The sequence below is a fragment of the Brachyistius frenatus genome, unplaced genomic scaffold (genome assembly GCF_029030835.1).
Source record: "Brachyistius frenatus isolate BFR_SWC_R1_liver_20210118 unplaced genomic scaffold, ASM2903083v1 Contig_70, whole genome shotgun sequence".
Taxonomy (NCBI): domain Eukaryota; kingdom Metazoa; phylum Chordata; class Actinopteri; family Embiotocidae; genus Brachyistius; species Brachyistius frenatus.
Window position 1 is genome coordinate 922,501 of NW_027210669.1, and position 26,440 is coordinate 948,940.

General features: G+C 47.9%; 2 protein-coding genes across 3 annotated transcripts in view; both read left to right on the forward strand.

Moving 5' to 3' along the window:
* The window catches only part of agfg2 (ArfGAP with FG repeats 2), a 13,320-nt gene extending 3,373 nt beyond the window's left edge, over nucleotides 1–9,947 (forward strand). Inside the window, exons 3-14 of one of the 2 annotated variants that reach the window (XM_069707640.1) lie at nucleotides 1–44; nucleotides 659–803; nucleotides 1,199–1,319; nucleotides 1,432–1,536; nucleotides 2,338–2,370; nucleotides 3,891–4,157; nucleotides 5,369–5,441; nucleotides 5,583–5,626; nucleotides 5,830–5,916; nucleotides 7,296–7,409; nucleotides 8,404–8,474; nucleotides 8,638–9,947. The exon at nucleotides 1–44 is cut by the window's left edge and continues 72 nt beyond it. In XM_069707640.1, the coding sequence (XP_069563741.1) occupies nucleotides 1–44; nucleotides 659–803; nucleotides 1,199–1,319; nucleotides 1,432–1,536; nucleotides 2,338–2,370; nucleotides 3,891–4,157; nucleotides 5,369–5,441; nucleotides 5,583–5,626; nucleotides 5,830–5,916; nucleotides 7,296–7,409; nucleotides 8,404–8,474; nucleotides 8,638–8,685 (1,152 nt within the window). In that variant the 3' untranslated portion in view covers nucleotides 8,686–9,947. The remainder of the gene's footprint in view (nucleotides 45–658; nucleotides 804–1,198; nucleotides 1,320–1,431; nucleotides 1,537–2,337; nucleotides 2,371–3,890; nucleotides 4,158–5,368; nucleotides 5,442–5,582; nucleotides 5,627–5,829; nucleotides 5,917–7,295; nucleotides 7,410–8,403; nucleotides 8,475–8,637) is intronic. The other variant, XM_069707641.1, reaches the window with a different exon arrangement.
* Nucleotides 9,948–11,507: 1,560 nt separating this feature from the next.
* Nucleotides 11,508–26,440, forward strand: part of LOC138626165 (insulin receptor substrate 1-B) — a 40,952-nt gene continuing 26,019 nt past the window's right edge. Inside the window, exons 1-3 of the mRNA XM_069707638.1 lie at nucleotides 11,508–12,559; nucleotides 22,444–22,745; nucleotides 23,067–26,295. Of these exons, the coding sequence (XP_069563739.1) occupies nucleotides 12,211–12,559; nucleotides 22,444–22,745; nucleotides 23,067–26,295 (3,880 nt within the window). The 5' untranslated portion in view covers nucleotides 11,508–12,210. The remainder of the gene's footprint in view (nucleotides 12,560–22,443; nucleotides 22,746–23,066; nucleotides 26,296–26,440) is intronic.

A 26,440-nucleotide genomic window follows, 5' to 3' on the forward strand; every position in this document is an offset into this window, starting at 1 on the left:
AAGTTCAAAGAGTTCCTTCAGGATAAATACGAGAAGAAAAAATGGTGAGAATTTGGCCTCGGCTTTAACGTGACATGCTGATGTAACCCGACAGAAAACACTCCGATGTGAGGGAAAATCATTTGAATTCATTTCAGTGATATATTGATTTACTTTATTGATTTATTTTTTCTTTAAATTGACTTCGTGGGAATATACATTTTGTGAAAAATTGCCGATTAATAGTTCCCAGAATCCGAGTAGACATCTTTTGAAAGTGCTACAAAACAAAACATATCCAGTGTACGATTTACTTTTTTGTTGTCTTGTTTATGTTGCATCATCAGGCCAAAATGTCACATTTGTCTCAAACTTAAAATGGTGCGCAGACACCTGCACGGTGACATCCCGTGATATAAACTGCGGGAAAGCACTTAGCATTTAGCTCACGGTGCCTCGGTGCAACTTCGCGCAGCTGCCGGCATGACTGGCATTTTTCCTTGTGAAATAAATGTGTTTGAAATCTTAAAATAACTGTAAGAACTGTCACATATTCGTCTTCTGATGAGGCACTGGTCGTTTTCGGAGGTGAAAAGGTTACAAGAAGGCAAATTTCGACGCAACCAACAGCTAATCAAGTTTTTATGCTTTTATGACCTTTTGCGTCTTTTTTTTTCAGGCATTTTTCCAAAAGTAAGAACCGGAGGGACGTGGAGGGTCCTTGGAGTCCGGGGGTGCAGGCCGTGCCCCCTTCACACGGTCCTCTAGCGAGCCAGGGCCCCGCCCACAATTTACCGCCTAACGCCAGAACTGCGAGGCCGATGGTGAGAGAGGCTGGATGGGGGGAGGGAGGGGAGGGGAGGAAAGGGGGGGGGGTGAAAGTGAGAGAAAGAGGATTCAGGAGAGAAAGTGTTTGGGTGTGGTAGAAAAAGAGGAAGTGAGAGTTGTTCAAAGAGTGCCCCAAAAAACAAAAAAACAAAACAAAACGAAAGCGAAGAAACGACCTGAATTGACTTCGGCGCTGCAGCAGGCGGACGGAGACCGACGAGGGGGACGGACGGAGGGAGACCGACGAGGGGGACGGACGGAGGGCCGGGTAGCCCCGACATCAAAGCTGCTGCTCATGAATCATGGAGGAAGGATGAAAGAGTCTCACTTCATGTGCCTCTTGTGTGTCACGTTCTCCTCCCCATCTCCTTCTTTCCCCACCCTCCTCCAGTCTCAGTCCCAGCTGCCGTCGTGGGACCGAGCTCCCGCCATCTCGCCCGCCGACATGCGGACGGACGCGTTCACCGCTCGGCCGTCGCGCTCCCAAAGCTTCAGAGACCCGACGCTGAAAGGTCGGAGGTTGATCTTTATCGAAAAGCGGGAAGCGGCCGCCGATGGCGCGAGTCTGATTACTTTGTTCTTTTTTTTTTTTCTGTCTTTCTTTCTTTCATCTCCCCGATACAGATCCCACCCTGTGTGGGATAGAAAGACAGCGGCCCGGCTCCCTGTCGTCAGCGCTGGGGGGTCAGAGCCACGCCCCCTCCTTCCCCGCCCTTCCGCGGCCCTCAGGTGCGCCCCCTGCTGGTTGCGTTGTTTTCCCCTTCTGCTTTAAAAGGAGCAGTGTGGAGGACTTAGTGGCATGAAACTCGGCAAAATTAGGAAAGAAAAATAGGAAAAGCCTCTTCGAGGCGGCTGCAGAAACATGGCGGTGTGTTTATTCTGAGATAATGAAAACACAATGATCCTTAGGTCACACAAAACAAAACAGAATTATAAATATGATTTACTGCTGATTGAGCTCCCTAAATCCTACACATTGTACCTTTATAAAAAAATAAATAAAGGAAGCTGGGTATTTGTGGCCTGTTTTTAAGATGGTCAAAATAAAGTCAGACAATATTCAGACGCTGTTTCACGACTGGTTAAATGCCTCAGTTGTAGCAGCCTGTCCTTCGTGAATACTGAGAACCAGTTTGATCTGAGGACATAGTTGTGGTTGCACAGGGTTTGTTGTGGAAAAATATCTCCCACAACCTTCTCCGTTCTGGTCTGTGGGCCTCTGGCGGTGCAAGGCGTCGTCCTGTTGTCCAACATGTGCAGATCCTAGAATATTTTCAGTGATGACTCTCTGCATTGCTCTGGGAAGGACTCAGAGAGAAGCACTGAGATTGCAGTCATGTTTTGTAGCTTGTTGGTGTGTATATATATATATATTTTTTTTTTTATTGGTTAAAAATGCCTCCCTTTCACCATCTTGCCACACTGGGTTACTGGCAGTTTTAATATGACGTCAGTGACACTTTCTCCTGTCTTTTTTCTTTTCTGTCTCTGCCTGTCTCCTCTGACTGTCTTCTTCCTCCGACCTCGTAGCCAGTAGCTCTTTCAAAAACCACTTCACTTTAGGTAAGACGGCGCTGCTCCTGAGTGTGTGCTGAATGGCTGAGATCGATAAGGTCTTCCAACGCCCTATCATCTATAATAGATGCTCGATACGTTGCAGGCCGGTGCCGGTCGCTCCCTCCCTCACGTGCATGTTGAATTACATTTTTATTTTTTTATTTTTTTCGAGCAGTTTTGAGAAACTGTCTTCATGCAGCCGTCCCTTGGCCGGTGTCACATACTGCGATTGGGGTCAATATTATTCCTCATCAGTCAGGTCTCCCACTTCAAAGCCCACGTCTGAAGGCTGGGAGGGGTCAAGGAGACACACACACACACACACACACACACACACACACACACACACACACACACACACACACACACACACACACACACACACACACTGTCCTTTTCCCCCCAGAGGAGAAAGAACAAGTTTAAAGTAAGGCTATTTATAGGCCGCTGCTGCTGCTGCTCCCTTCAGCGGAACTCCGCGGATATTTGGCACCGCGTTGGCGTTGAAAGCTATGTAGGGCGCAGCAGCTGTACTCCCACCGCGCACGTTAGCGTCCCAAAGTATTCTGGGAAGTTCAGGTATGTTTTTGCGGTGACAGGCCCCGTCTCCAAGCGCTGTAGATCACATCCCAGAAACATGCAGCTCGAACTCGTGCATGCTTTACATCAGCAGAATAATCTGCACCGGGTCGAGTCTGGTCTCCGTCTCCGGCGCTTCAGCTGATCGTTTGGATCTTCGTCTCGGGCCCTCCGGACGGGTAGCCGGCGCTAGCATGCTCTGTGGCCGACGTTTGCTTGCTTCATGCAGTGATTGCTTCATGTTCAGTGTAATTTCCTGCCTTTGTTACCAGTCTTGTCCAAGAACTTTTTTTTTTTTTTTGTGGCTTGCTGCTGCTCCTTTTGTTTCTTTTATTTATTTATTTTTAATGCTTCACAATGGTTACAGTAAATTCTCTTGATATAGAACATTCTGAGATAATCCTGCCGTCCATAAACCTCACAGCATTAAATTATTATGAAGTATTAATGTGGTCTTGCTGGAGAGTTATTGTGTTATATATGCCCATATGAATAATACGATCATTTCTATGATTTCTGTAGCTCTTACTGAAAGGATTCATCTGAAATTATCATGATTAAAGCGCTTGAATTAATAAAAATGATTAAAATTTCTCACTTCAAGGTCCATTCAGTAGCTGTATTGAAGCTTTCACTCACTTCACATGATCTTCCTCAGCAGTTGTCTGTGAATGATTGAGTACAGAGCACTTTTTAAAGACTTCTGGTTCACGTTGGCGTCATCGAATGATGCGATCAAAAGCTCCAGAACTAAATGGACCTTGAAGTGAGATTGTTTAGTCGAACGCTGTTTCCAGTGAAATTTGAGTGAAGTTGTTTCTTTCGACTTCACTATGACTCACTTTTGAGATATAATTTTTGGCATATTTACTGAAAATGACTGTGGTGTTACATCTCTTAAAGTTTGAATGTGAATTGGGTCCTCAGTGTTGTTTTCTCGCTCTCAGGTCGAACAGTGTCGGCCTCCGGGGCCAGCGGCCCCTTCAGGGCCTTCCCCAAGTCTCTCAGCGTGGACTTTGGAGGCCTGAACCATCCGCCTCCGCAGTCTCTGCCCCAGTCTCTGTCCCAGCCGCAGCAGCATCAGCATCATCAGCATCAGCAGCCTGCCGGCGTCGGCCAGACGACACCGCCGGTCAGCGGCTCCAACCCCCGGGACAGGTACGCTGCTGTGTCGCACCTGGACAGCGTCTTCCAGGAAACAACACCGACTGCAGGTAAGAAATGGGGACGCTGGATTTCTTTAAATATTGTACTTTATTTTAGGTACTTTTACTTTAGGTAGTTTTTTTGTGTGTTTTTTTTTTCACTTCTGCTCCGTTCCTGTGGCACTCTAATTCAAAGGGGAACATTACATTTATAGTCCACTACATTTATTTGATAGCTTTAGTTACCTTTCAGAATAAGAGTTTAAAGAAATACATATAAAATACAACACCTTGTGAAAGAGTTGTTCTCAACCTTACTTGTGAGGCTTGTGACATTTCATGTATCAATCAATAAATACATAACATAAATAAAATTCTATTAAAATTTGAGTTTTCTCCTAAAAAATATCAACACTTTCTACGGCCCTTACTTTCTACATGTTAAACAAAAATAAACTTTGTTATATAAACTCAGTTTTATCTTCTGATGTCGTAGGAGGAGGGGAACACCGGACTAAACTACCTCACTGGATAAAAACAGTTCAAACTGCTATTAACCCTCCAGTGTAGGAAGGTCTGATGTCTCATTCACTTGGAGTACTTGTACGCTGTCGTCGTGGTACTTTGACTCTAATAAGGACCTGAGTGCTTCTTCTAGCGCCGTGAAACAGACAGCCGGAGAGGCAGAGGGGGAGTTTGGAGTGTGCGTGTGATCCAGATTGTCACGGCCCGGCTCAGCTCGGTTGCATAACATCCTTACTCCAAATGCCACGGCTTTTAGCCTGGGCTGAATTATGCTCATTGTGTTTGCTCCCGATCCCGCTCAGTCCGATTCAAAGGAGACCCTTGATGCATTTTTTTTTTTTTTTTTTTAAATCAGCTGTGTTTGTCGTTATGACCGAGCCGGCCCGCTTCTAATGCAACAGGACTCGTGTGAGGAGCCCTGGAGCTTTTCCACAAGAAGCTGTGTTGTTTGCCCACCTTCATCAGGGCCACCTCCCGCTCTGCCAGAGGAAAGGAGGTTATTGATTTTCTGCCCGGGCTCACTTTGATTCATATCAGGCTGAACACACAGACCGTATTTTATTCAGGGTGTTTTGTAATTCCTCTGTCCCTGACGACTTACGCACCCAAGATCAACAGTCTGAACTCCTTGTGAGACTTTTACTCGCATTTTCCAGATGATAACAACACTTGATCTCTTAAATTAGGGCCTCATTTAAAAGGTGTGTGTGTGTGTGTGTGTGTGTGTGTGTGTGTGTGTGTGTGTTTGTGTGCAGCTCCACCTGGTGGTCCTCCGCAGTACAGCGCCCTCTTCGGCAGCAGGCTCTCCTCCAGCTCCACTCCTGCCAGGTATTAAAAAAACAAACAAACAACCCTGTCAAATCTGATTTTATTTAACAGAACAGATTGTTAAGTCTCGTGCATGTGGAGCCCTTTAAAGGTCGTATCCTGATAGATCCCCCCTGTGTGTTTTCTTCTTCTTCTCCCCAGCTCCCCCGGTGTCGACACCGTCTCCAGCTCTCAAACTTTTGCAAGTAGGTAGCGAGCACGAACTGCATTGATCCCCGCACTGTATTTACATGCAGCTCCTTCATCTTTAAAGCCCGTCCAACACCCCCTAATTAGGGCTGCATCTGCGACACTCAGAGCCGTGTTGGTTTGAATAGGCAGGAATGTAGCCTGTTAACCCCGCACACTGTGAATTATCTCCCTGTCGCTCTCTCCCTGTGTGTCTCAGATTTCCCCAACCCATTCAGCTCCAGCTCGGCTTCCCAGCAGCCCGTTGCCCTCTCCCCCAGTAACCCCTTCAGCAACGCCTCAGGAGGTAAGCCTCACGTCCTCACGTCCTCACGTCCTCACGTCCTCACGTCCTCACGTCCTCACGTCCTCACGTCCTCACGTCCTCACGTCCTCACGTCCTCACGTCCGGGCTCTTTCGCGCATTTTAACGCCAGATACATCCTGCAAGATGTTGAAACGCCGCTACCCTACAGCAACATTACCGAAAGCGTTTTAATGCAGCATTTTCTGTAAAAGATAAGGCTGGAAATGATGACTTCATTATCAGAGTTTGTGTAGAAAACGTTGCAGGAGGACATAAACCAGACTCTGAATGTGGAAACTCGTTCCTCGTCATTCTTAAAATACTTTATTTGACCCCTGGAGGCAACGTGAGGCTTTAATGAAAGTAGTTTTATTCACACATTTAAAATAGTGTCCAAAAAATACTGAATATGTTTGCGTAAAGGTTAATAGAAGCGACATGAGTGCAGTGAGCAAGACCAGAAAGAGGACTGTAAGTGTGTTGTTGTTGTTTATTAAAATCCTGGTGACGAGCAGGTACAAGTGGAAACTACTTCAGCCCAACTCTGCGTCAGTTTACAAGTGCATTTAGGGTTTTTAGGTGAAGTGCTGTTCCGTCCTATCATTTTGACAACAGCCAAGTTTGGTTGCAAATCCATCCAGATTTGAAATGGCCTGCTGGCCTGCACACAGAGTCGCTGCACATGCTTCTCCCGCCGGACTGTCGGTTGCCAGGTTGCAGTGACAGAAGGGTTGAAATTGTGTGTAGCTCCTATTTTGTAGACGATCTGGCAACTTGGGTAACTTGAGAAAAACATTTAAAAAAAAACTTGTAGAAATCTGTGTTTGGTGATTATTTATAATAGAGTCTGAAGGTTCTGCTTATTGTGACAGTTTCCAGGGAGACGGGAGAAAAACACGAAAAAACAGAAAGGTTTGATGTCTACGGACTGATTTGAGGTTTAAGGAAGAAAATATGTCATTTTAATAACTATATTTATGGTAAAAATTGTTTTTTAAAAAACAGGAAGAGCTTATATGCACAGAAGTAAGGAAGCTGTAATAATGTTGAATAAAAATAGAAACAGTAGGAAGAAAACGATGAATTAGTCTGACAAAAAGGTTTTTTAAAAGAATTTAAGACTTCCTCCAAATGTTAGAAAAAAAGGAATAAAAACAGGAAGTACATCTACTGCATTCAGGAATACTGTATAATATCTGTAATGTCATGTGATATCTGTACTCTATCTTAATGAAATGAACATTGTGGGTTTGTTCTGCTTTATTATATGAACTTAGAGTTTTACAAGAAAATCAGCTCTCCGTCTTTGACTTTTCATTTGATAACAACAGTTTTTATTATATTTATCATATTATGATGATCTGGTTTCTCTCCTCCAGGTGACTCCGGCGCGTTTGTCACCTCGCCCACCTTTCCTCCGTCCGCCTCCTTCCCACTTCCCGCCACCCAGAATGCATTTCCTCATGAGTCAGCCACTAATCAGGAAGCCAACGGTGAGATTCATCTCCTACTTGTCATCTGTCTTGCTGACTCCCACATATGATATTGTGCCGGAGGTGGGTGGAGGGCTTCAAAATCATTGAACAGCAAGAATCTACACCTTTCACAAATACACATTTTTACATTTATTAAATACGTTTGCTTTTCATTGTTTCTCTTAAAGTTGTGACATCACACACCTTTATTATGTTGCACAGATTTGATTTAGTAATTCAGATTAAAGCTGAAGTGACGAGCCAATCAATCCAAAAAATATATATATATAAAAAAAGAAAATTATCATTTAGCTTTCGTAAAAAGAAAAAAAAGACAGATTTGTTTGTTTTAGCTTCTCAAATGTGACGACTTGCCACTGCTGGTCATCAACACGCCATTATTACCTCATCCTAGAGGAAACTTGAATGTCCCCCGAGGAGCAATTAGCTTCACAGACCTACAATACATATAACACACAACATAGTAGGAGATCCACGTCTCCACCATGTCACCAGTAAAAGAGACACAATAACATCTGAGGTGTTAGTTTGACTGATGGGAACATCTGGGTCTGGACATGTAGAGGAGGAGGAGGAGGGTCTGAAACAGAGACGACCTTCACTCAAACACCAGTGGTCTCACGTTTGGCTCCTATGTTTAGAAACTGAAACTGACAAACCTGGAAGTGGTAGAAAAAGACTCGCTGGTTTTAAACAAGCTTCCTGTGTAAAAAAAAAGAAAAAAGAAAAGAAGATAAAAGACAAATAACGGAACAGTAAAAGACCAGAATAGAACAGATCTTATACATCTGTCACCATATTTGGGGTAAAAATGAGGACAGATAGCGAAGCTGCGGCTGCAGATGAAACACGGAGAAGCTGAGACGCGCCGACAAGCTGCAAATGTGTCATTATTTCAACAGCGCAGGAATACAAATGGACGCCAGCTGCTGCTTCCCTCGCACCACTTTATTCATCGTGTCATATTATGTCATTTGATGCGTATGTGCAGGTTTTGCCTCCTTCCCCGCGTCCGACTCCCAGTCCAAAGTCCCCAGGCCGATGTCGGTGAACCCGTTTACGGTGAGTGCCCGATCCCTGCCGGGGCAAAAACAAGTGGCACCGAGGGCACTTCAGTGGCGCTGATTGGCATTTCTGTTCAGATTCTTGTGTGCTGTGAACTTTAAGGAGGCGCAGTGAGTGCGTCCTCGTTGCCGTTTCTCACCCTGCCTCTCCCGTCTCACAGGGGAATGTTTACCCGAGTCGGGGGACGTCCAGAAATCCTTTCATCTGATCCCCCCCCCCACCCGTCTCCCCCCCTCCGGTCCCTCCTTACTTCACCCAACCATCCCTCTCTGGGCTCCGAGGGAGAAGTGAACTTGAGGAGTTGCTGCCATTTCAATGCCTCTGGAGTATTTTCACCCTGTCAGGGAGGGTTAGACGTCCATGCAGAAATCTCCTCCTCCCTCCCTCCCTTATCTGTCTGTGTTTACGTGTTTGTGGAGGATATATATATATATATATAGATATATATATCTATATATAAAAAACAAAAAACTGTGCGAATGTTATTATGGAATTCTTGTCTGTGTGTGCGAGTGTCAGCCCGCCGTGTTTGTACCACGTGACGTCTGTCAAAAAGGTGTTTGTGTGCCAGTAGACGTCACCTCAGGGCTCTGTGGGAGTCACGAGTAAACGACGCCTCTATGATTTTTTTACACTTAACACACACACACACACACACACACACACACACACACACACACACACACACACACACACACACACACACACACACACATATATATATATATGATAATATATATATAAATATACATATATATTTATGACCTACACTTGTCGCTGCTGCTATTTTTGCTTTTATCTCCTGCTTAGAAGTGCAACAAAAAAAAACTAAACAAAAATAACAACCTCTCCCAGCCCATCAGTACAGTAACTACGTCAACGTTGGCTTTAAAAACTTTTAAGAGTGTGTCGGTGGTCCAAAGGAGAAGCCAGTTGGGACCCCAGACTGCATCACGAGCTCCTTCAGATGGTTTTAACAGCCTTAACAGCCTCCTGATGCATGAGAATTAGCGTCGAAAGATAAGACGGGCTCGTCTCTTGTAGTGTGTGTGTGTGTGTGTGTGTGTGTGTGTGTGTGTGTGTGCGTGTGCGTGTGCGTGTGCGTGGAACATGTTTGCATTCGTCCCTGTTTTCTGTCGGGTTTCCGTTTGAGGATAATCTACTTTTTCCACTCTCAGGCTGCATGCGCTTAGAGGGCTACAAGGAGATGCTACTGAATGTAAAAGCAAATTTCTGAATAACTTGCGTGTATAAAAAGTTCATCGCTTCATGTACCGGACCAAAATGTTTCCTCGCTGTTTTGTTGTTGTTCTTTTCTTTTCTTTTTTTTTTCGGTTAACATGGAGGCGAAGTTTATTTCCTTTATTTTGCCAAAAAAAAAAAAAAAAAAAAAAGAGGAGAAATTCATGTAACAACGTCTTTGTAACAACAAGTATTCATGTTCATAAAATCAGTTTGTTGCTTCTTAAATCAGTTTGTCTCAGTTTTTTCTTTTTCTGTGTTTATTCCCTCGTTGTTTATATTTATATTTAATCAAAAGTGCCACATTAATCCCTCAAAAACAAAAACTCCAACCCCAAAATGAAATGCAGCTCCTTTAAAAAATAAGAAATAAAAAAAAGAGGCTGCCGTGACTTTTTCGAGCAGTAGGGGGCGCCTGGTATTCAGTTTTCTCTGACCTCGTGCGCAAGGTTACTTTTGGATGCATATTGCATAACAACATACATACTGCATAAGGATACAGCACAAAGATAGAAACCCTTTAGAGCCGGCAGGATGACTACAAAACTTTTGAAATATTTACAGGGATGTTAGACTCAGGGTGAATCCCAGATCCCTAATACACCGTTTAATAATCTGTTTCAAGTGGGTTTGGATTATCTGTAATGAGGGACGTTTCACTCCGCAGCCAGACAGTCAAGACAAATTTAGAAAAAAAAAAAAAAGAGACACTGTTCAGACAGTCTGAGAGGCAGACGTGTCTAATCTCTCCAGTTAGAGCAGCTTTAATCTGCTGCTCATCCACCAATCAGGAATCAATAGTCAGGATGAAAATGATTGCATGTATGAATGTATGTGCATGAGGTCACCGTGACCCTTGATTTTCATCATTTTCATATGACCCTCTGCAGTTTTAATCCCCTTTTCTGTGGAAACATAAATTCCTTGTGGTCAATGTGGAGACTGCTGTGAAAAATGTGTCAATATATTCACATTTCAACACAAAGCAGAGGGGGATTTTTTTTTTTTTACAATAAATAGAACAGGATGGACTCATGGAAACGCCAAGACTGAAATCATACTCCCAACACACGGCCCGAAGTGATGCTGCCTTCAGGTGCTGTGGGAAACACGGGATGTTGGGTGAGTGTACCTCGGACGTGTTGTTGCGGCACAACTGACACAAGCAAATCATAATGAAATGACTGCATCCTTTACATTGCAGTATCATATACCATATGCATTAAATGTGCAAAAATATACAGTATGTGCAGAAAAAAAGGGAGATTTTATTAAACTGTGGACATCTGAGGTCTTACAAGTGATGGAGAGAAAAAAAAAGCTGTATATGTTGTATTAGTGGATGTTTCTGCTTGTTTATTTTACAATAAACTGAGGGTCCTTTATCCTGTTTGGTTTAATCTAATGTAGGTGAACAAATTTTAATATACAAAACACGTGTTCGCTTAATTAAAATATGATTTACAAAGTTATGAGTGGAACATATTTTTCTTCCAGTTTGAAACTTTTTCTGTGTTTACGTGTGTACATTCACAGCATACTGCAGTTTTTGCATGTATACATTTAAAAGACAAAATAAATACAGTGATCTATGTTTTTATTTGACAGTTTTTGGTCTTTAATCATCTCTTTATTTGGCTGCTGCAATTTCTCATTCATTAAAAAAAACAACAACAACAACAAAAAAACAACCACTCGGTCTATTTATCAATAATCTGACAAGAAGGCGCTGTTAACGTGTGGCGGGAGCTCTGCTGTCGGAGCTCGAGTGGAGTCCGTGAACGCACCGTGTTCCAGAGTACTAGTACAGCGGTGAGTGACAGTCCTGCTCCACGGTAGCTGCTCCGCTCCGCAACGCAGCTACGAGACCGGAGCCGAGCCGAGCCGAACCGAGCAGGGGCGGCGGCGGCGGCGGGGGGGGGAGAGAGAGAGAGAGAGAGAAAAAAAAAAAACAGACGGACAGATAGCGTGCGTCGGGACGGGCTCCGTAGTCCGCGATGTGCAGCAAATGGGATTAAAGTGGGCAGACAGCGCTTGGAAACAGCAGCAGTAGTAGTAATAGTGGTGGCGGAGAGGAGGGGGAGCTGCGCCGCACGAGCTCGTCCGCGTGCGCCTGGAAAACTTGCGCTGCTCCGTCCGCTGAAGAAGCAAAACAATTATATATATATATATATATATATATATATACAACAAGCCGAAAAGAGAAGGGAACTACCGCCGGCTGCAGCCAGAAAACAAACCCTGCTTTAGGTTTAACCTCCGGGACTCTTTAGTAACAGCTACCCGGACCGACCTCTTGCCTCTTCTCTCACATGCCTGCGTTGATGTGGGAGGGAGGGAGGGGAGCGGAGCCGGGGGATGTTTGAATCGGCTCGCTAAAAAAAAAAAAAAAAAAAAAAACCAACACACAAAAAGAAACTTGCAGAAATACTACCAGAGAAATAAAAGAAGTCGCGTTTTGTTTATTTTAGTGGTGATATTTTGGTTCGTCATGGAGAGCCAAGCGGTCGAGTACCACAGCAACGAGGACGTGCGGCGGAGCGGCTACCTCCGCAAGCAGAAGTCCATGCACCGGCGGTACTTCGTGCTCCGCGCCGCCTCGGAGAGCGGTCCGGCCCGCCTGGAGTACTACGAGAGCGAGAAGAAATTCCGCGGCAAGGCCCCCATCCCGAAGAAAGTCGTGGCGCTGGAGACCTGCTTCAACATCAACAAGCGGGCCGACTCCAAGAACAAGCACATGATCGTGCTGTACACCCGGGCCGAGAGCTTCGCCATCGCCGCGGAGAACGAGGAGGACCAGGACGAGTGGTACCAGGCCATGGTGGACCTGCAGTGCAAAAGTAAGCAAGAAAAGTCACTCACTCACTCACTCACACGCACGCACGCACGCACACACACACAAAACACAATACACACAAGCAGTGAGGAGTGTATGAGGCTCTGAGTGAGGAGAAACGTGGCAAACGCCTGCAGAGCAGCAGCAGCAGCAGAAGAAGAAGAAGCGCACTGCAGATCTGGACATGTTTCACTCCAGTGTTTTGATGCATGGATTATTAAAACACCAGCTCGACCAAAGCCAAGTATACACACTTTCTAACTCTATCATGGGAGCCCTGCCACCGCATTTGTATTTAAAGCTGTGTGCGTCTCATTGTTACACTTTTAAGCCAGTTTGGAGCTGTTTGCAAACGACTCCTTCACTGGAGTTTGCGCCTCGAAGCGGCTCCGTGGAGGTCTTATCCTCCCCACCAGGTCTTATCACACTGGTGTCAGGTTAGATGTTGGTTCCTACTTTTTTTTTTTTTTTTCTTTATCTTTTTTTTTTATCTGTTTGGGCCTCAACTGCGTGCAAGCTTTGCTTGTCTATCCCAAATCAACTGCTCAAACACACCCTGCCTCCTTGTTTACGTTGACTTTCTGCTGACACTGCAATATTCCATCAAGCATTGATCCCAGAAGAGGCGCACAAACAAGTCGGGAGAGTTTAGCTGTCACTCATTAAATAGGAATATTTATTTCCTGTTTGAGGAGTAATGAGTTGAGCAGCTTCCCGTCAAGCCCCCCGTCCCTCCCCGTCCCTCCCCGTCCCCCCTGTTGCAGTCGATTTGTGTGATGTCTCGGTGTCCTGCCCCGTGCAGATCTTTCTCAAAGGGTGTCTATCTGCCGCTGTGTAAACACAGCTGTCGGAGCAATAGTGGTGAGCACAGCAGCTCCAAATCACCTGTTTGGCCTTCCTCCCTCCCCTACACCTCGCTGCGAGAGACCAGACGGGGCCACAAGGGACACGTGACGCAATCCCGGGCCAAAGGAGATATCGGTTCAAGGTGCGTCTCACACATGACCTGCTGCTCGCTTACATAAGTCGGCTGAAGTGTGCACGGGAGGAGAGGCAATTAGGACAACCCTGATGGATTTAATGTCCCAGTTTTCGCGTACAAAACCGTGAAGACAGAAAGCAAGCGGGAGGTTTTAATCTCTTAAAAAAAAAAAAAAAAAAGTTGCAGGATGCCAACAAGGTGCATAAATTGGAACCCAGCAGATTTGGGAATGGTGTCAACGTTGTGGCTGTTGTGCGCATACAAGCCCACTCCTCCCAAGTATTTGACGAGTTTCCGCGAGACGGGAAAGTGAAGAGACAGATGGCGGAGTGGAGACGAGAGCCTAAACGGAAAAGGGGGTGGTGGGAATTCTGAGAAACTGACTTTCTTCTCAACCGCCCCCCCCCCAAAAAAAAAAGACTCCAAAAAGTGCAAATAGTCCGGTCCACGGTTGCTAAGTGCTCGTGTGCACGAAGGACACGGATATCCACTGCTTTGAGCGACCTGCAGCTCAGCAGGTGAGCGTGCCGAGGAAACCCGGACGGCTTCGACGGCCTCTCGTCTCCGTCCTCTCGTCTCCGTCCTCTCGTCTCCGTCCTTTGTCGCTACAAGTGTTGGGTTTCATCGCGTAAATCACCCTCGCCGACGATGACAAAGGGCTGCGGCGGGCTGCTGTGTGAACTCGCACGGTGGCAGGCCTTTTTCTTGTGGTATGTCGCTGCAGCTCGTACACAGTTTCTGTTGGTATAAAAAAAAAAACGAGGCCACACACACACACACACACACACACACACACACACACACACACACACACACACACATGCATGATGCGGAGGGAGAGTGTGTGTGAGCCGGGACGGGCAGGGGGAGTTTGCAGTTTCACGGTCACTTGCTGCCTAAACCTGCAAGTGTGAAAATAGCTTAAACACACACATGTTGCTCACAAGGATTCCTGCCTGTAATAAGCCTCCTCCGGTATGCGCGGCTCACGCGGCGGTTTCAGGTCTCCGGTGTCCCGTCTGCCGATGGAATCCCTCCCGAACCTCCCGCCTCGTCTGACACTCCTCTGCTGTCAGTGCGGTGAAGTATCGCTCTCCCACTTGTTCCCAGCGGGCAGACGGGAGAATTCCCGGGCCTGCAGACGGCGAACAGGTCGCGCAGAGCCCCGAGCGATGCCGCTCTGGTGTGGCTCGCATAGTTTCCAGAGGGTCAGTCCCTCTATTTGATACCGGCATTAAAAGCTCTGTCAGTTGCTATGTGGAGGGGGTGAAGTGCTGAGCGGTGCACCTCAGCTGGCGGTTTCCAGTTTAAGTCGGTAATAGTTGGTTGCGTGGAGCGTACCGTTGCAGGATGGCGAACATGCACACTTGATAAATGAGTCAAATGGCGCCGGCTCCTCCGCGCCGACCTGGGAAATTCACCTACGGCAGCCCAGAACAGCGTCCAGCATCCCGCCGCCACCCCCTGGAGCCGGTGGTAATTAAACACGAGCCAGCCGCCGTGCAGGGCAGGATCTCGCTTATTTATTCAGCTGAATCCAGGAAGACCGTTTCGGGCAGCGAGTACTTTATCGGGCTCGAGGGCAGCTATCGGCTCAACTATCAGGAATCAGTCGAGTGTGTAAAGGTCTAACCTCGGCAAAAACGGGCGGAGGCGCGGGGGGAGGTGCAGGGCGCAGCGGTCGTCGCGTGCCAATTAAACGTTCCCCCCTCCACCTCCACCTTCACCCATTCCCCACAGCAGCTCAGACAACACCTCAGTGGTTGCTGACCTCAATAAAAGAATAAGATAAAGTCCAAGTTTGTAAAAGACAAGAAACCCTATCTGGAACAAACACACCCACATCGCTCACAAACACACGGAGAGCGAAGCAGATGGAAACGGACAGCGGCGTCGCAGGTTTCGTGCTGAAACGGTTCGTTGAGTGAGAAGATAATTCGTCAACAGCCTTTTTTGGATGAACACTTTATTGTTTGGGTTATTTATCAAGTAAAAACAGTATCTGGTTCCAGCCTGTCGAATGTGAAGATTGTCTCTTTTGTTTTGGTTTTCTGTGATCGTAACTGGATTCGGCGCGCTGATTATGAAAACATGCAATTGGACAGACATCACTTTGTGCTCTGGGAAGCTGTGACCGGCTTTGATTCTCTACTTTCTGACTCCACGATGAGCCAGTTATCCAAACTGATGAAACGATAGCGGAGACAGTCGTTAGTTGGAATTGTGTTTGAGTTTTAATTGGGCTTCCCAGCGGCGTCACGTATGAGCGCTCAGAAAGGCCCGACCTGTTCCCGTCGCACCGCGACGTGCATCGATCCCACAGGATCAGACTGTCAACACCAAGTTCCACCGCGATGTTCGAGAACGACCCGAACTGTGGCTTCGATGGCACCCTGGTTCTCCAACACAAACAAAACGGATTCACTGCTTCTATCTGTCATATGTAATAATCCACTGATCTTTGTGTGTTGGACAGTATGTTTGACATTTGAAGATGTCACCTCGGGCTCTGGGAAATCACGATAACAATTCTTGCACTGTTTTTTTTTTTTGTGTGGAGATTTTCAGGGCAAAATGAATCAACTATGATTCGATTCACATTAAACAATAATGAAAACAATCTCTAGTTTCTCTTACAAAAAGGCGCCTTCGCACGATTTAGATGGTTCAAAGTTGTGATCTTCTGAGGTTTGCTGACATCACCGCAAATCAGTGAATCTCCGTGGAAATTTAGTTTTCTGTTTTTCAACGCTCTGAAAATATTACATATTAAACGCTGAAGAGCAACATCTGTTTCCAAATAAATGATGTGGTTATTCATGCTGATCCGCAGACTGGTTTTTCCCTCTAAACCTGCTCTTGATTAGGCCGCTGGATTATCGTTGTGTAATTTCTGACACTTAGAAGTGCCACAAAACAAATGCAGCTGATGGGAGTTCGTTAAGCGGAGCGACAGCCGGTGTTTCTCGGTGAAACCGTGGGTTTGAGTGACCCGTCCTCCGAGTTTGGACCAGAAGATCTCTCTCTCTCTCTCGGACTGCGAGCGTTTCCGTCCTGCAGCGTCGTTTGGCTGCTCTCACCCGTGAGATCTTGATCTCGCTGGTTGGTTCGCTGAGCCGGCCGATTGAATGTTAAGCCGTGTTTAAGCACTGCTCATCTCTCTCATTAGGCAGTAATTATTGTCTCGAGGGTCAAGCCGCCGGTGGCAAAGTGGAGGCTGACTGCTAACGAAGGCAGAGACGGGTTGAACCTTTTTCTGGTCCGTCTTTTCTACAGGTTTTTTTTTTGTCTGCTGGAGTGGAGCCAAACCAGATCTGAGTTTGAGCCTCGATGCAGGCTGACGCTGCCACGGGGTATTTCCTCCGCATAAATAGCTCGTGCACATTAACACCCTGTAATTTCATTTAACACAGGCTGGCCAGCTCCGGCTTGTCATGATGCAGCAGTTCGTTGCATCAGTTACAGTCAAACATTATGGAGTCAGAAAGGGGTCCCCGAGCGCTCTGCTGCTGCATGTCTGCTGCTGCATGTCTGCTGCTGCACGTCTGCTGCTGCTGCTGCTGTGCATCGGGGGCGGCCCAGCGCTAGAGCAGCCCGTCAATTAAGTGCTCCAATTTGATCGGCAGCAAAGCCCGGCCGGAGGCAAGATAATCCACTTCGTCAATGAGTGCCAATATGTTGAGCATGATGGAGCCGCCGGAGGAGGGGGGGGGGGCTTTAAATGCGTAGTAACGTTTTATAGTGGGCTGTATTGATCCCTGTCGGCTGATACGAGCCCATTACTGCTGTAGTCGAGGTCAGGGAGTTCATGAGTTGATGTTTGTCAGCCTTACTGTGAATGCATTAGAAACATGGGTAGAAATTAGTGAAAGGATTTCCTCATTAAGTGCAGTGCTGTTCCTCTGGGCCATGCAGGGTAAGATGCACCAGTCTATAGATGAAAACCGCCTCTCCAGAACTAGACGGCAAATGTAAAAAAAAAAAAATCGTCTTCACAGTTGACAGTTTTAGTTTAAAAGATGAGAAGTGAATTTAAACACATAGAACATGTTAAAGGAACCATCACAGATAGTTGTGAAATTATTTGGAAACAAGCCTTTAAATGAAATAAATGTTGTCTTCCATCTCTGAAACACCCGAAGAATATTTTTCGACGTGATGCTGTGCAGAAACAAAAAGTTTTCAAATCGGGCATCGTACACGCCGATACCGATCTGTGATTGGCCAATATAACAACCGATAAAATTAGTCGGGCCCCAAAACTGGCGTTGGACTGTAATAGTAGAGCATCGTATTGTTCATATTACACTGTCAACTCTTCTCCAAAGAGTCTTACTGGGACAAAATGTTCAGGGACTCCATGCCAGACCAACCGGGAACGTCCAACATGGATGCCAGTTTAGTTGGTTGTTCGGCTGACTCTCACACTGCTTCTTTTGCGTGTCTCGTCAGGGGACGGCAAACCGCCGATGCGTCACCGATAATTTCATGTACTTATGTGTGTGTGTGTGTGTGTGTGTGTGTGTGTGTGTGTGTGTGTGTGTGTGTGTGTGTGTGTGTGTGTGTGTGTGTGTGTGTGTTTTCTATGTTTTTGTATCTGGCTAACAAAAACCACATGTGGAATTAACCTGAGGCAGATGCTGGCGTTGGGGAAGCATTGTGTCCCCGAGTGTGGGCCCAGATAGAGGAGGGGGGGATTACCGACAGTTGGAGATGGATGAAGGGCGAGGAAGTGGAGGAGTTGAAGAAGAGGGAAACGGGTTCACATGGCAGCCTGAGATTAGACCCAACTGTTTTCATCGCTGGGTGGCTCGCTTCCCTCAAAAAAAAGTGTGTGCGAGGATAAAAAAGTGCACAGCTGTCTCCTGTCTATCTGCACTGGTAAGCTGGCAGGGCATGTGGGGGTGGGTGGGGGGTATTTGGATGCACAGTAGCTGAGATGGAGGGTAGAAATTGTGGGGGTTTATCCCTCAGAAGTTTCTGTGCAGTGTTTTGCGGCGTTATGGCGCAGCACGGCGTGTTAGGCCAATGAGGTCAGAAATTTGAAACAGAAACCCAGCGAGAGGCAGCCGCTTCATCGCCAGAGTAGTTTTCCCTGATTTACAGGCTGCATTAGTTAACTAAGAAGGAGTCCTACTATAAATTTGAATCATCTAACTTTCCTTTTCAGCAAATCCAAACAGTTTTTCATAGAAACTTATTACCTAAAGGTTGTTGCTTGATTGTAACTTAAAGGTAGCAAAGACGGTGGAGACACTCGACCCCCAAAAAAAAAGAGCTTTTAAATTTCAAATCCAAAACTCTTCAATTGAATTGTTCCCGGTGGCACCGGGCCCAAGACCTACTTCCTTATGATTTGTGTGATAACCATAACAATAATCAGCCTGTCACTCCCAGAGAGGAGCTGTCAATGTCCCAGCAGGCATCTGGCCGCCTCGAGGGTAAACACAGCACCCCTTATACCCCCAAAGCTCTCCCACCCATCTCCCTGTTCCCTCGGAGGCAATAAAAAAGGAGACGCTGCCCCCCCCCCCGCCCCCCGCCTCAGTGCCACTAACTCAACTTCTATTTAAAATCACAGTTGAGAAAATTGGGTTAGATTGTGGCCTCTTTATGTACGGTCTATGATCTGGAGGGGAGGCAGCGCAAGCACAGCAAATAAATCCCCGTGAATAGACGCCAGTGTTGCCCGAGTAGGTTCTCGAGCCACACTGCAGGTTTCACGTGTGGTCACGGCAGAAAGCGACGTAAAAGAAGTGGCGCGTGAATAAACCAGTGTAACTTGTTTACAGGCTGCTAAAAAGGGAAATACGACGCTCAAATAAATCCCATCACCTCGCGTGAACCCGTTTGACCCCGAACACACGCTCCTTCAAGGGTGTAATCAAGGTCGGCGTTTCTCTGCACGCACGGCCCTTATTCAACCAGCAAGCAGATGCTTCATTACCTCCAGGTGTATTTTGCTTTAATGTGCATCCGGTCTCGGCCCTCAGCTTTATCTCTGGCTGAGGGCCATTCCGTGTGCATGTTTTTCAGAGGGTTCATTATTTTGTGTAGGGGTGGTGCCGCGCTGCACAGAAGCAGACGGCCTGATAACCTTTGTATGAAAAGTGGGCGTGGAAAAAAATGAAATAAAAGTAAGGCCATTTCCGCTGAGCGCCACACTACCGTGAAAGACCCCCCCCCCCCCCCCAGGGGAAAGCCAAGGGGCAATCTATAATTCACACGGCTCTGTGTGGGATCAAGCCCAGCTTTCTGTAACCATGAGCAAAGGTCTGCGATGTTTGATAGGCGTAAATCAGCCTGCATCTCTGCTGGATCTGAGCTAAACCTCTGAAAGGTTTTCATTGCTTTTGAGCACCATCGAAGAGTGTGCATAGCCAGAGTGGCCCTGAGCTCAAGTGTGTGTGTGTGTGTGTGTGTGTGTGTGTGTGTGTGTGTGTGTGTGTGTGTGTGTGTGTGTGTGTGTGTGTGTGTGTGCGCGCAGCTGAGGTTTAAGGCTGAACTGTACTCAAAACAAACAGCACACTTGTGCCCTCCTCAAGACACATTAAATGGGCTCTCGAACAGGAAAAGATACCCTTTGAGGAAAACGCTTGACTGCAATCTTACTCGATCTCGAGAAGGAATGTGCCCAAAAAAAAAAAAAATCTATTCTAGAATAAGGTAAGCCTGTAATTAGACGTTTTTAACCCAAGAAACCCTTAAATAAACCCTGTGTTTTTTTTCCTCCTTACAGATTCTTTTAAAAAGCCCTTTTCCCTTTACTTAATAGCTCTCTGATATCTCTATGCGATCTCCTGCAGTCCCTCATTCCCGTGGTCCCCGCTGAAAAGTCACAAAACCATCTCTTCCTGTTGTAAATCTAAATCGAGGAAGCAAACAAGGGCTTGTTGCACCGAGGTCCTCGCACACAGAGCAGAAAGCAGCACATGAAACAGCCATGCATGGCCTTGAGTGAGTCATCTAATGTAGGGGGGGGAGTGCCGCCACACAGAGCCGCTAAGCCGCAGCCTCACTGGCTTCCAACAAAACATCTATTCTTGGTTTCTTTCAAGTTGCGATGCGGTCATCCAATGTTTTTTTTGGGTTTTTTTGGGGTGGGGGCACAAACTGGAAGAAGACCCAGCGGGTCACTTCATACTTCTCCCTCTTATGCAATCACAAGTTAAAAATATTACAAAAAAATATATATATTTTTTGCGATGATGATCTGGGGAAACGTTTGTCCTAACGGAAGCTCAGTTAATATGGCGTTCGCTGTGCACGTTGAGGCTTCTTGTCTACATATGGTTGTCATTGTAGGATCTGCAGTAGGGGCACGGGAGAAGGAAGCATGCACACACCAGCGTACATTTGCATGTACATTCGGCTGATTAACCCGATTGGGCCAAAATCTTAACTCGGAGTAGAATGCCACACAACCGTTGTGTGACTATGACTTTTAACCCAGTTAGGTGTAAAAACAAAAAAATCACTTGTCCTATCAATATTTCAATAAGCCACATGTGGTTGGCTCATAAAGCAGGTGCTCAAGTTCAGCATTAATGCACAAAGAACATCCTGTTCCCATGAAAGGAGCGGGCAAAGCCTCCTTGTAGAGGTTCGTCTCCTCAGTCTTGTCCTGAAGCTGGTTTATTTTGGTGTTCGAGATAGTCATCGTGCTCAGACAAATCCAACCTGGCAATATGACAGTGAGAAAACAGGTAATGTGGTACATGAGATGAATGTTTAAGGAACTTTCTTTTTGGGTGGTTCCACTATTAGAGGTTAACAATCCACCCTAAACTTGAGTCACAATGTTTTTCAGAAGGATCCATTTTAGTAAACAGATGTGAAGTCCTTTGTGGGTTGAAGTGAATGAGCTTCAAGGTAAATATGATATATATTCACAGCCAGTGTCCCCAGCTGCTGACAATGAGTTTCACAGCGAGGCACTTTCCTGGGACAACAGGCACATTTCCTGCTTCAGATCTGTGAACAATGCGGCAACTTAAAACACCAAACAGGCAGGCAAATATGAAGTGGTTAAATAAGTCCCCTGCCTTTGTTTGGCCCCGACTAGCCCAGGATCAAATCTCCCCAAGACCATTCTCCCCTCTCGAGTACAAAACACTTAACACAAAGGGTGAATGGACTGCCTGTACTGCTGCTTAAAGACACTGCGATTTATGAGTTTACAAAGCCAGTTTATTGTCAGAAAATGGCTCTTGGAGCTTTTCAAGTGTGTGTGTGTGCCCTCAGGTTTCTTTGCCATCAGTTGGTATTTGTTTGGTTTTTGGAGAAGATTCACTTGTCAAGCATTTTCCGAGTTGGTACACTGAAGTTTTGCCACAACTGTTGTTTTTCTTTACTCGTCATCATTCTGCAAGCTGCGCTTCACTTGTCAACAGTTTTTCCACACTGCTGGCGTGTGTGTGTGTGTGTGTGTGTGTGTGTGTGTGTGTGTGTGTGTGTGTGTGTGTGTGTGTGTGTGTGTGTGTGTGTGTGTGTGTGTGTGTGTGTGTGTGTGTGTGTGTGTGGGTTGTTCTGTCCTGCTGCTGACGAGTGAGACCCCAGGTGTATTGGAGCCTGTCGGTAGACGGAGCCAGTCTCACAAGCTGGTGCATGCTAGGCTTGAACTCAGATCCGGTCTAAAATGTAATGAAAAGCTCATATCAGCACATCTTGCACAATAAAGGCTCCTTTCCTTTCATTCGCAGGTAAATAGTGGTGGTTTCACCTGGTGTTTCCTTTGTTCTCAGGTGCATGAAGGTCATGTCAGTACTTTGTTGCAGCAGTTTAAGAAACCGTGTTCTTCATTAATCTTTCTCCACAACACTTTAATTAGCGCTTTTTTTTCCTTTTCTCCATCCAGTCATAAACTCCTCCTTCAACCTCCTTCTGTCTCTGTTTTGTCTCTGAAGGTAAGAATCCCACTGAAAGCGGGGCTGCGGGGGATTATGGAGTGCCAAATCCTGGACCTGCATTCAAAGAGGTGTGGCAGGTGAAGGTGTGGCCCAAAGGCCTGGGTCAGGCGAAGAACTTGGTTGGCATCTACCGCCTTTGCCTGACTGACAAGACGGTCAACTTCGTGAAGCTTAACTCCGATGCTGCTGCTGTGGTGCTGCAGCTGATGAACGTGAGACGCTGCGGCCATTCGGAAAACTTCTTTTTTGTCGAGGTGGGACGCTCCGCCGTGACAGGCCCGGGCGAGTTCTGGATGCAGGTGAGCCTGTAATCTGTAGTTTCATTTATGTTGACAGTTTCTTTCACCCTGCAATCCTCCCTATGTACGTGAAGAGCCAGTAATCAACAGAGTGCAAGAAATGGCAAAGTTAAGGTTCATGTGACCCTACATTATGGTCTCAGGTTTTGGAAATGCTTTTAAAGTAATCCCTGAAGGCAGCCGTAAATGAAGAAAATTCTTTTGACATCAACTTGGAATTTAGGTGACCAAAAAGTATTCGGTTAAATTTCTCACTCACTCTCTGCTGCAATTATGGTTTGAGTTGATTATTTGAAAAGGCTTTCGTGTCACGTCCCGTAGGTGGAGGATTCTGTGGTGGCCCAGAACATGCATGAGACTCTGCTAGAGGCCATGAAGGCACTGAGCGAGGAGTTCCGTCAACGCAGCAAGTCTCAGTCAAACTCCGGTCCTGGAGGAGGCGCTACTGCTTCCAACCCCATCAGTGTTCCCTCACGCCGCCATCACGCAAACCCTCCCCCCAGTCAGGTCGGCTTCACCCGCCGGCCGCGAACCGAGCCTCCCGGAGGGGTTAACAACGGAGCGGCGGTCACCAGTGCCAACGCTTCTCCCACCCCGCGACATAGCTTCCCGAGGTCTCGCACTGCCAGTGATGGCGGGAAAGGGGAGGACGGGATGGCGGGGACGACACCGCTCCATGGCGTGAACTCTAGCCCTTCCACCAACGGCTCTTGCTCCACCACCCCAATCCTCAGAACAAAGTCCGCCCGTTCAGCCCCAACCACGACTGCTAAAACTCCTCTCGGGTTGATGCGCTCCATCTCCACCCCGGCACCATCCCCAGCCCCAAGTCTCTCATCTAGCTCTGGGCATGGCTCCGAGTTTGGAGGCGTAACATCCTCTACTGGTGCTGGTCAGGGGTCTGGTGCCTACAGTCGTGTCCCCTCTCATCGTGCGTCTGTCTCAGGCTCACCCAGTGACTACGGCTCCTCAGACGAGTATGGTTCTAGTCCTGGGGAGCACACGCTCCTCCCGTCCCCGGGCTTCCCCGGAAGCTCTGTTGGTAGCGCCGACAGTCAGTCCATTGGCGAGGATAGCGCCAACTACATCCTCATGGGACAACGTGGTGGCAGCGGCGGCAACAGTAATCAGGGGAGTTCGGCGTCCAGCTCCCTGCCTGCACCAGGAACACCGGCCTGTGGTGCTCAACCCCAGACCAGGAGAGTGCTGCGCCGCTCCTCCAGCCGTGAATGTGAAGCTGAGCGTCGGCTGCTGAGCAAGCGGGCCTCCCTACCTCCTATGGCCTTGGAAAGGCTGGCCCCACGTCAGCGCAGAGCTGAGGAGCCGGCGGACGAAGACTCGGCCGATTATGCCATCATGTCGAGGAGCACCAGCCGAGAGTCTTTTACTTCCACCTGCTCTTCTACGCAGAGGGAATCTAGCATGGGTGCTGGGTCAGCAGGTAGAGGAGGAGGAGGAGGAGGAGGAGGAGGAGGAGGAGGAGGAGGTTACTTGGACGTGGCAGGGGAGTTCAAAACTGAAGGGGGTGGTGCAGCAAGTGGTGGTGTCGATATAGGTGTGGACAATGGCTACATGTCAATGCTGCCTGGAGTCACTCAGCCTCCAGTATCCCTGTCTCAGTCCTTGGCCGTCTCCGTCCCCGACTTAGATTCCAAACCTGCTGACGATTACATGGCCATGACTCCGAACAACAGCGTGTCTCCTCCACAGCAGATCCGACCTCCGCCAGCTTCTGATGGCTATATGATAATGTCCCCCAACAGCAGCTGCTCCCCTGACCAGCGTGGAGGCCTTTCCGGAGGGGCTTGGGTGGGCAGTGGCAGCGCGGACAGCAGGGCAGGCAGCGACTACATGAACATGTCTCCAATTAGCGCTCGCTCTGTAAATGGCAGCCCTCCACCTCCTGAGTACACCTGCCATTTGGAGACCAGTTCACAACAACAAGCCCCCAAGATGGTGTATTCTTACTATTCCCTTCCCCGGTCATACAAACATAACCCCTCTGCCGGACACTTTGACGACGGGCCCGGACGGGGCAGACGGCCCAATGGAAGTAGTAGTAGGGGAATGGGTGGAGGTAGAACCTTAGGGGGGCGTCAGGAGACACAGGCAGCAGGCAATTCGGTGGTCGGACGCCACCTGTCACTCTCCTCTTCCTCATACTCCTCCAGCTCAGCCAGCAGCGAGAGCCTCGGAGAGAGCGAGGACCGGACTTCTCAGGCATTGAGTAACACGACTGGGGGAGCTCAGTCCAAAGATGCCAGTAAGCTCCAGCAGAGATGGGGCTCTGGCGGGTTGTCCAAGCAGGGCAGCCATACTAGAAGCAGACCGGTGAGCCTGTTTGTTGATGTGTCCAAGGCTAACACCCTTCCCAGGGTCCGTGAGAACCCTCTGCCCCCAGAACCTAAGAGCCCAGGGGAGTATGTAAGCATAGAGTTCAAGGGGGAGAAGTGCAACCTGCCTGGGGCTGGGGGAGGGCGCGGAAGGGGTCTTCGGCATGGCTTATCACTGCCTCATGGCTCCAGCAGCCAGCATCCTCAACACAGGCCAACTTCTTGCTTAGGGAACTTTATACCGCTCTCCCGTAGCCCCTCTGCCCCCATCTCTCCCCCAGCGGCCTCTGAGTATGTCAACATGGACCTGGGTCCTTCTCCGTCCCCCTCACCCTTCTCCCTCACCCCACTAGTTTTCCCCTCTTTCCTCACGCCTCCCACGCCTCCCACGCCTCCATCCCTTGCTCATGCCCCTAAAGCCTGTAACGAGGCTACTGCTGGCCCTCGTGAAGAGGGGGCTGAAGTTGCTGAGGCTCCGCTACGGAAAAGCAGAGAAAGCGTTCCATCAGTGAGCGAGTCCGAGTCCCCTACAACCTGCGGAGACTACACAGAGATGGTTTTCGGCTTGAATAACAATACTGTCCCTCGGCAATCACCCAGTGTCTCCCCCAAAGTCCCATCTCCCACCAGGACTGATCCTCCTGTTCCAGTGCTGTCACGGGGCCTAGACTTCCCCCTCGCCAAATCAGGGCCTAACCCAGACCAGGGGGCCAAAGTTATTCGGGCCGACCCCCAAGGACGCAGACGGCACTGCTCAGAAACCTTCATTGCCGCGCCCTCCCTCCCCACCTCTACCTGTACTTCTTCTTCCACTGCCTCCCTCTTTCCAGAACACACCCAAGCCGTGGCCCGCCGGCTGGGCTTTGAGAGCATGCTGTGGGGGAATGGTGCTGTGACTGACTCCCCCAGTCAGTTCCCCCTCCCTGGACAGCCGTCGCTTCCCACGAACACTCAGACTTCGTCCACAGAGCAAGGCCTTAACTACATAGACTTGGACTTGGCCAACAAAGAGAGCCCCCATCTGGGCCTGGATGGAGCTTCGGGGAGCCAGGCCCCATCTCGCCTCTTCTCTGGGCTCGGTGCCGGATCCGTGGTCGGGGGAGTGGGCGCAGCAGTCGGCAACAACAACAGCTCGAGCCTCAACACGTACGCCAGCATCGACTTCTACAAATCAGAGGAGCTGCGGACACATCAAAATGGAACCAAGGAGGGAACAGGTAAGGGTTGACTTCCTTTCTTTTGTTCAACCTTTGCCGTCTCCCTTTCTCTTCTTAATGTACATGTTTTCTGTCTCATGGTTCAGAAGGAAAGTTAATATGCTTTCATCATAATCCAATGGAGCACAGCCTCCCTTTCCATCTA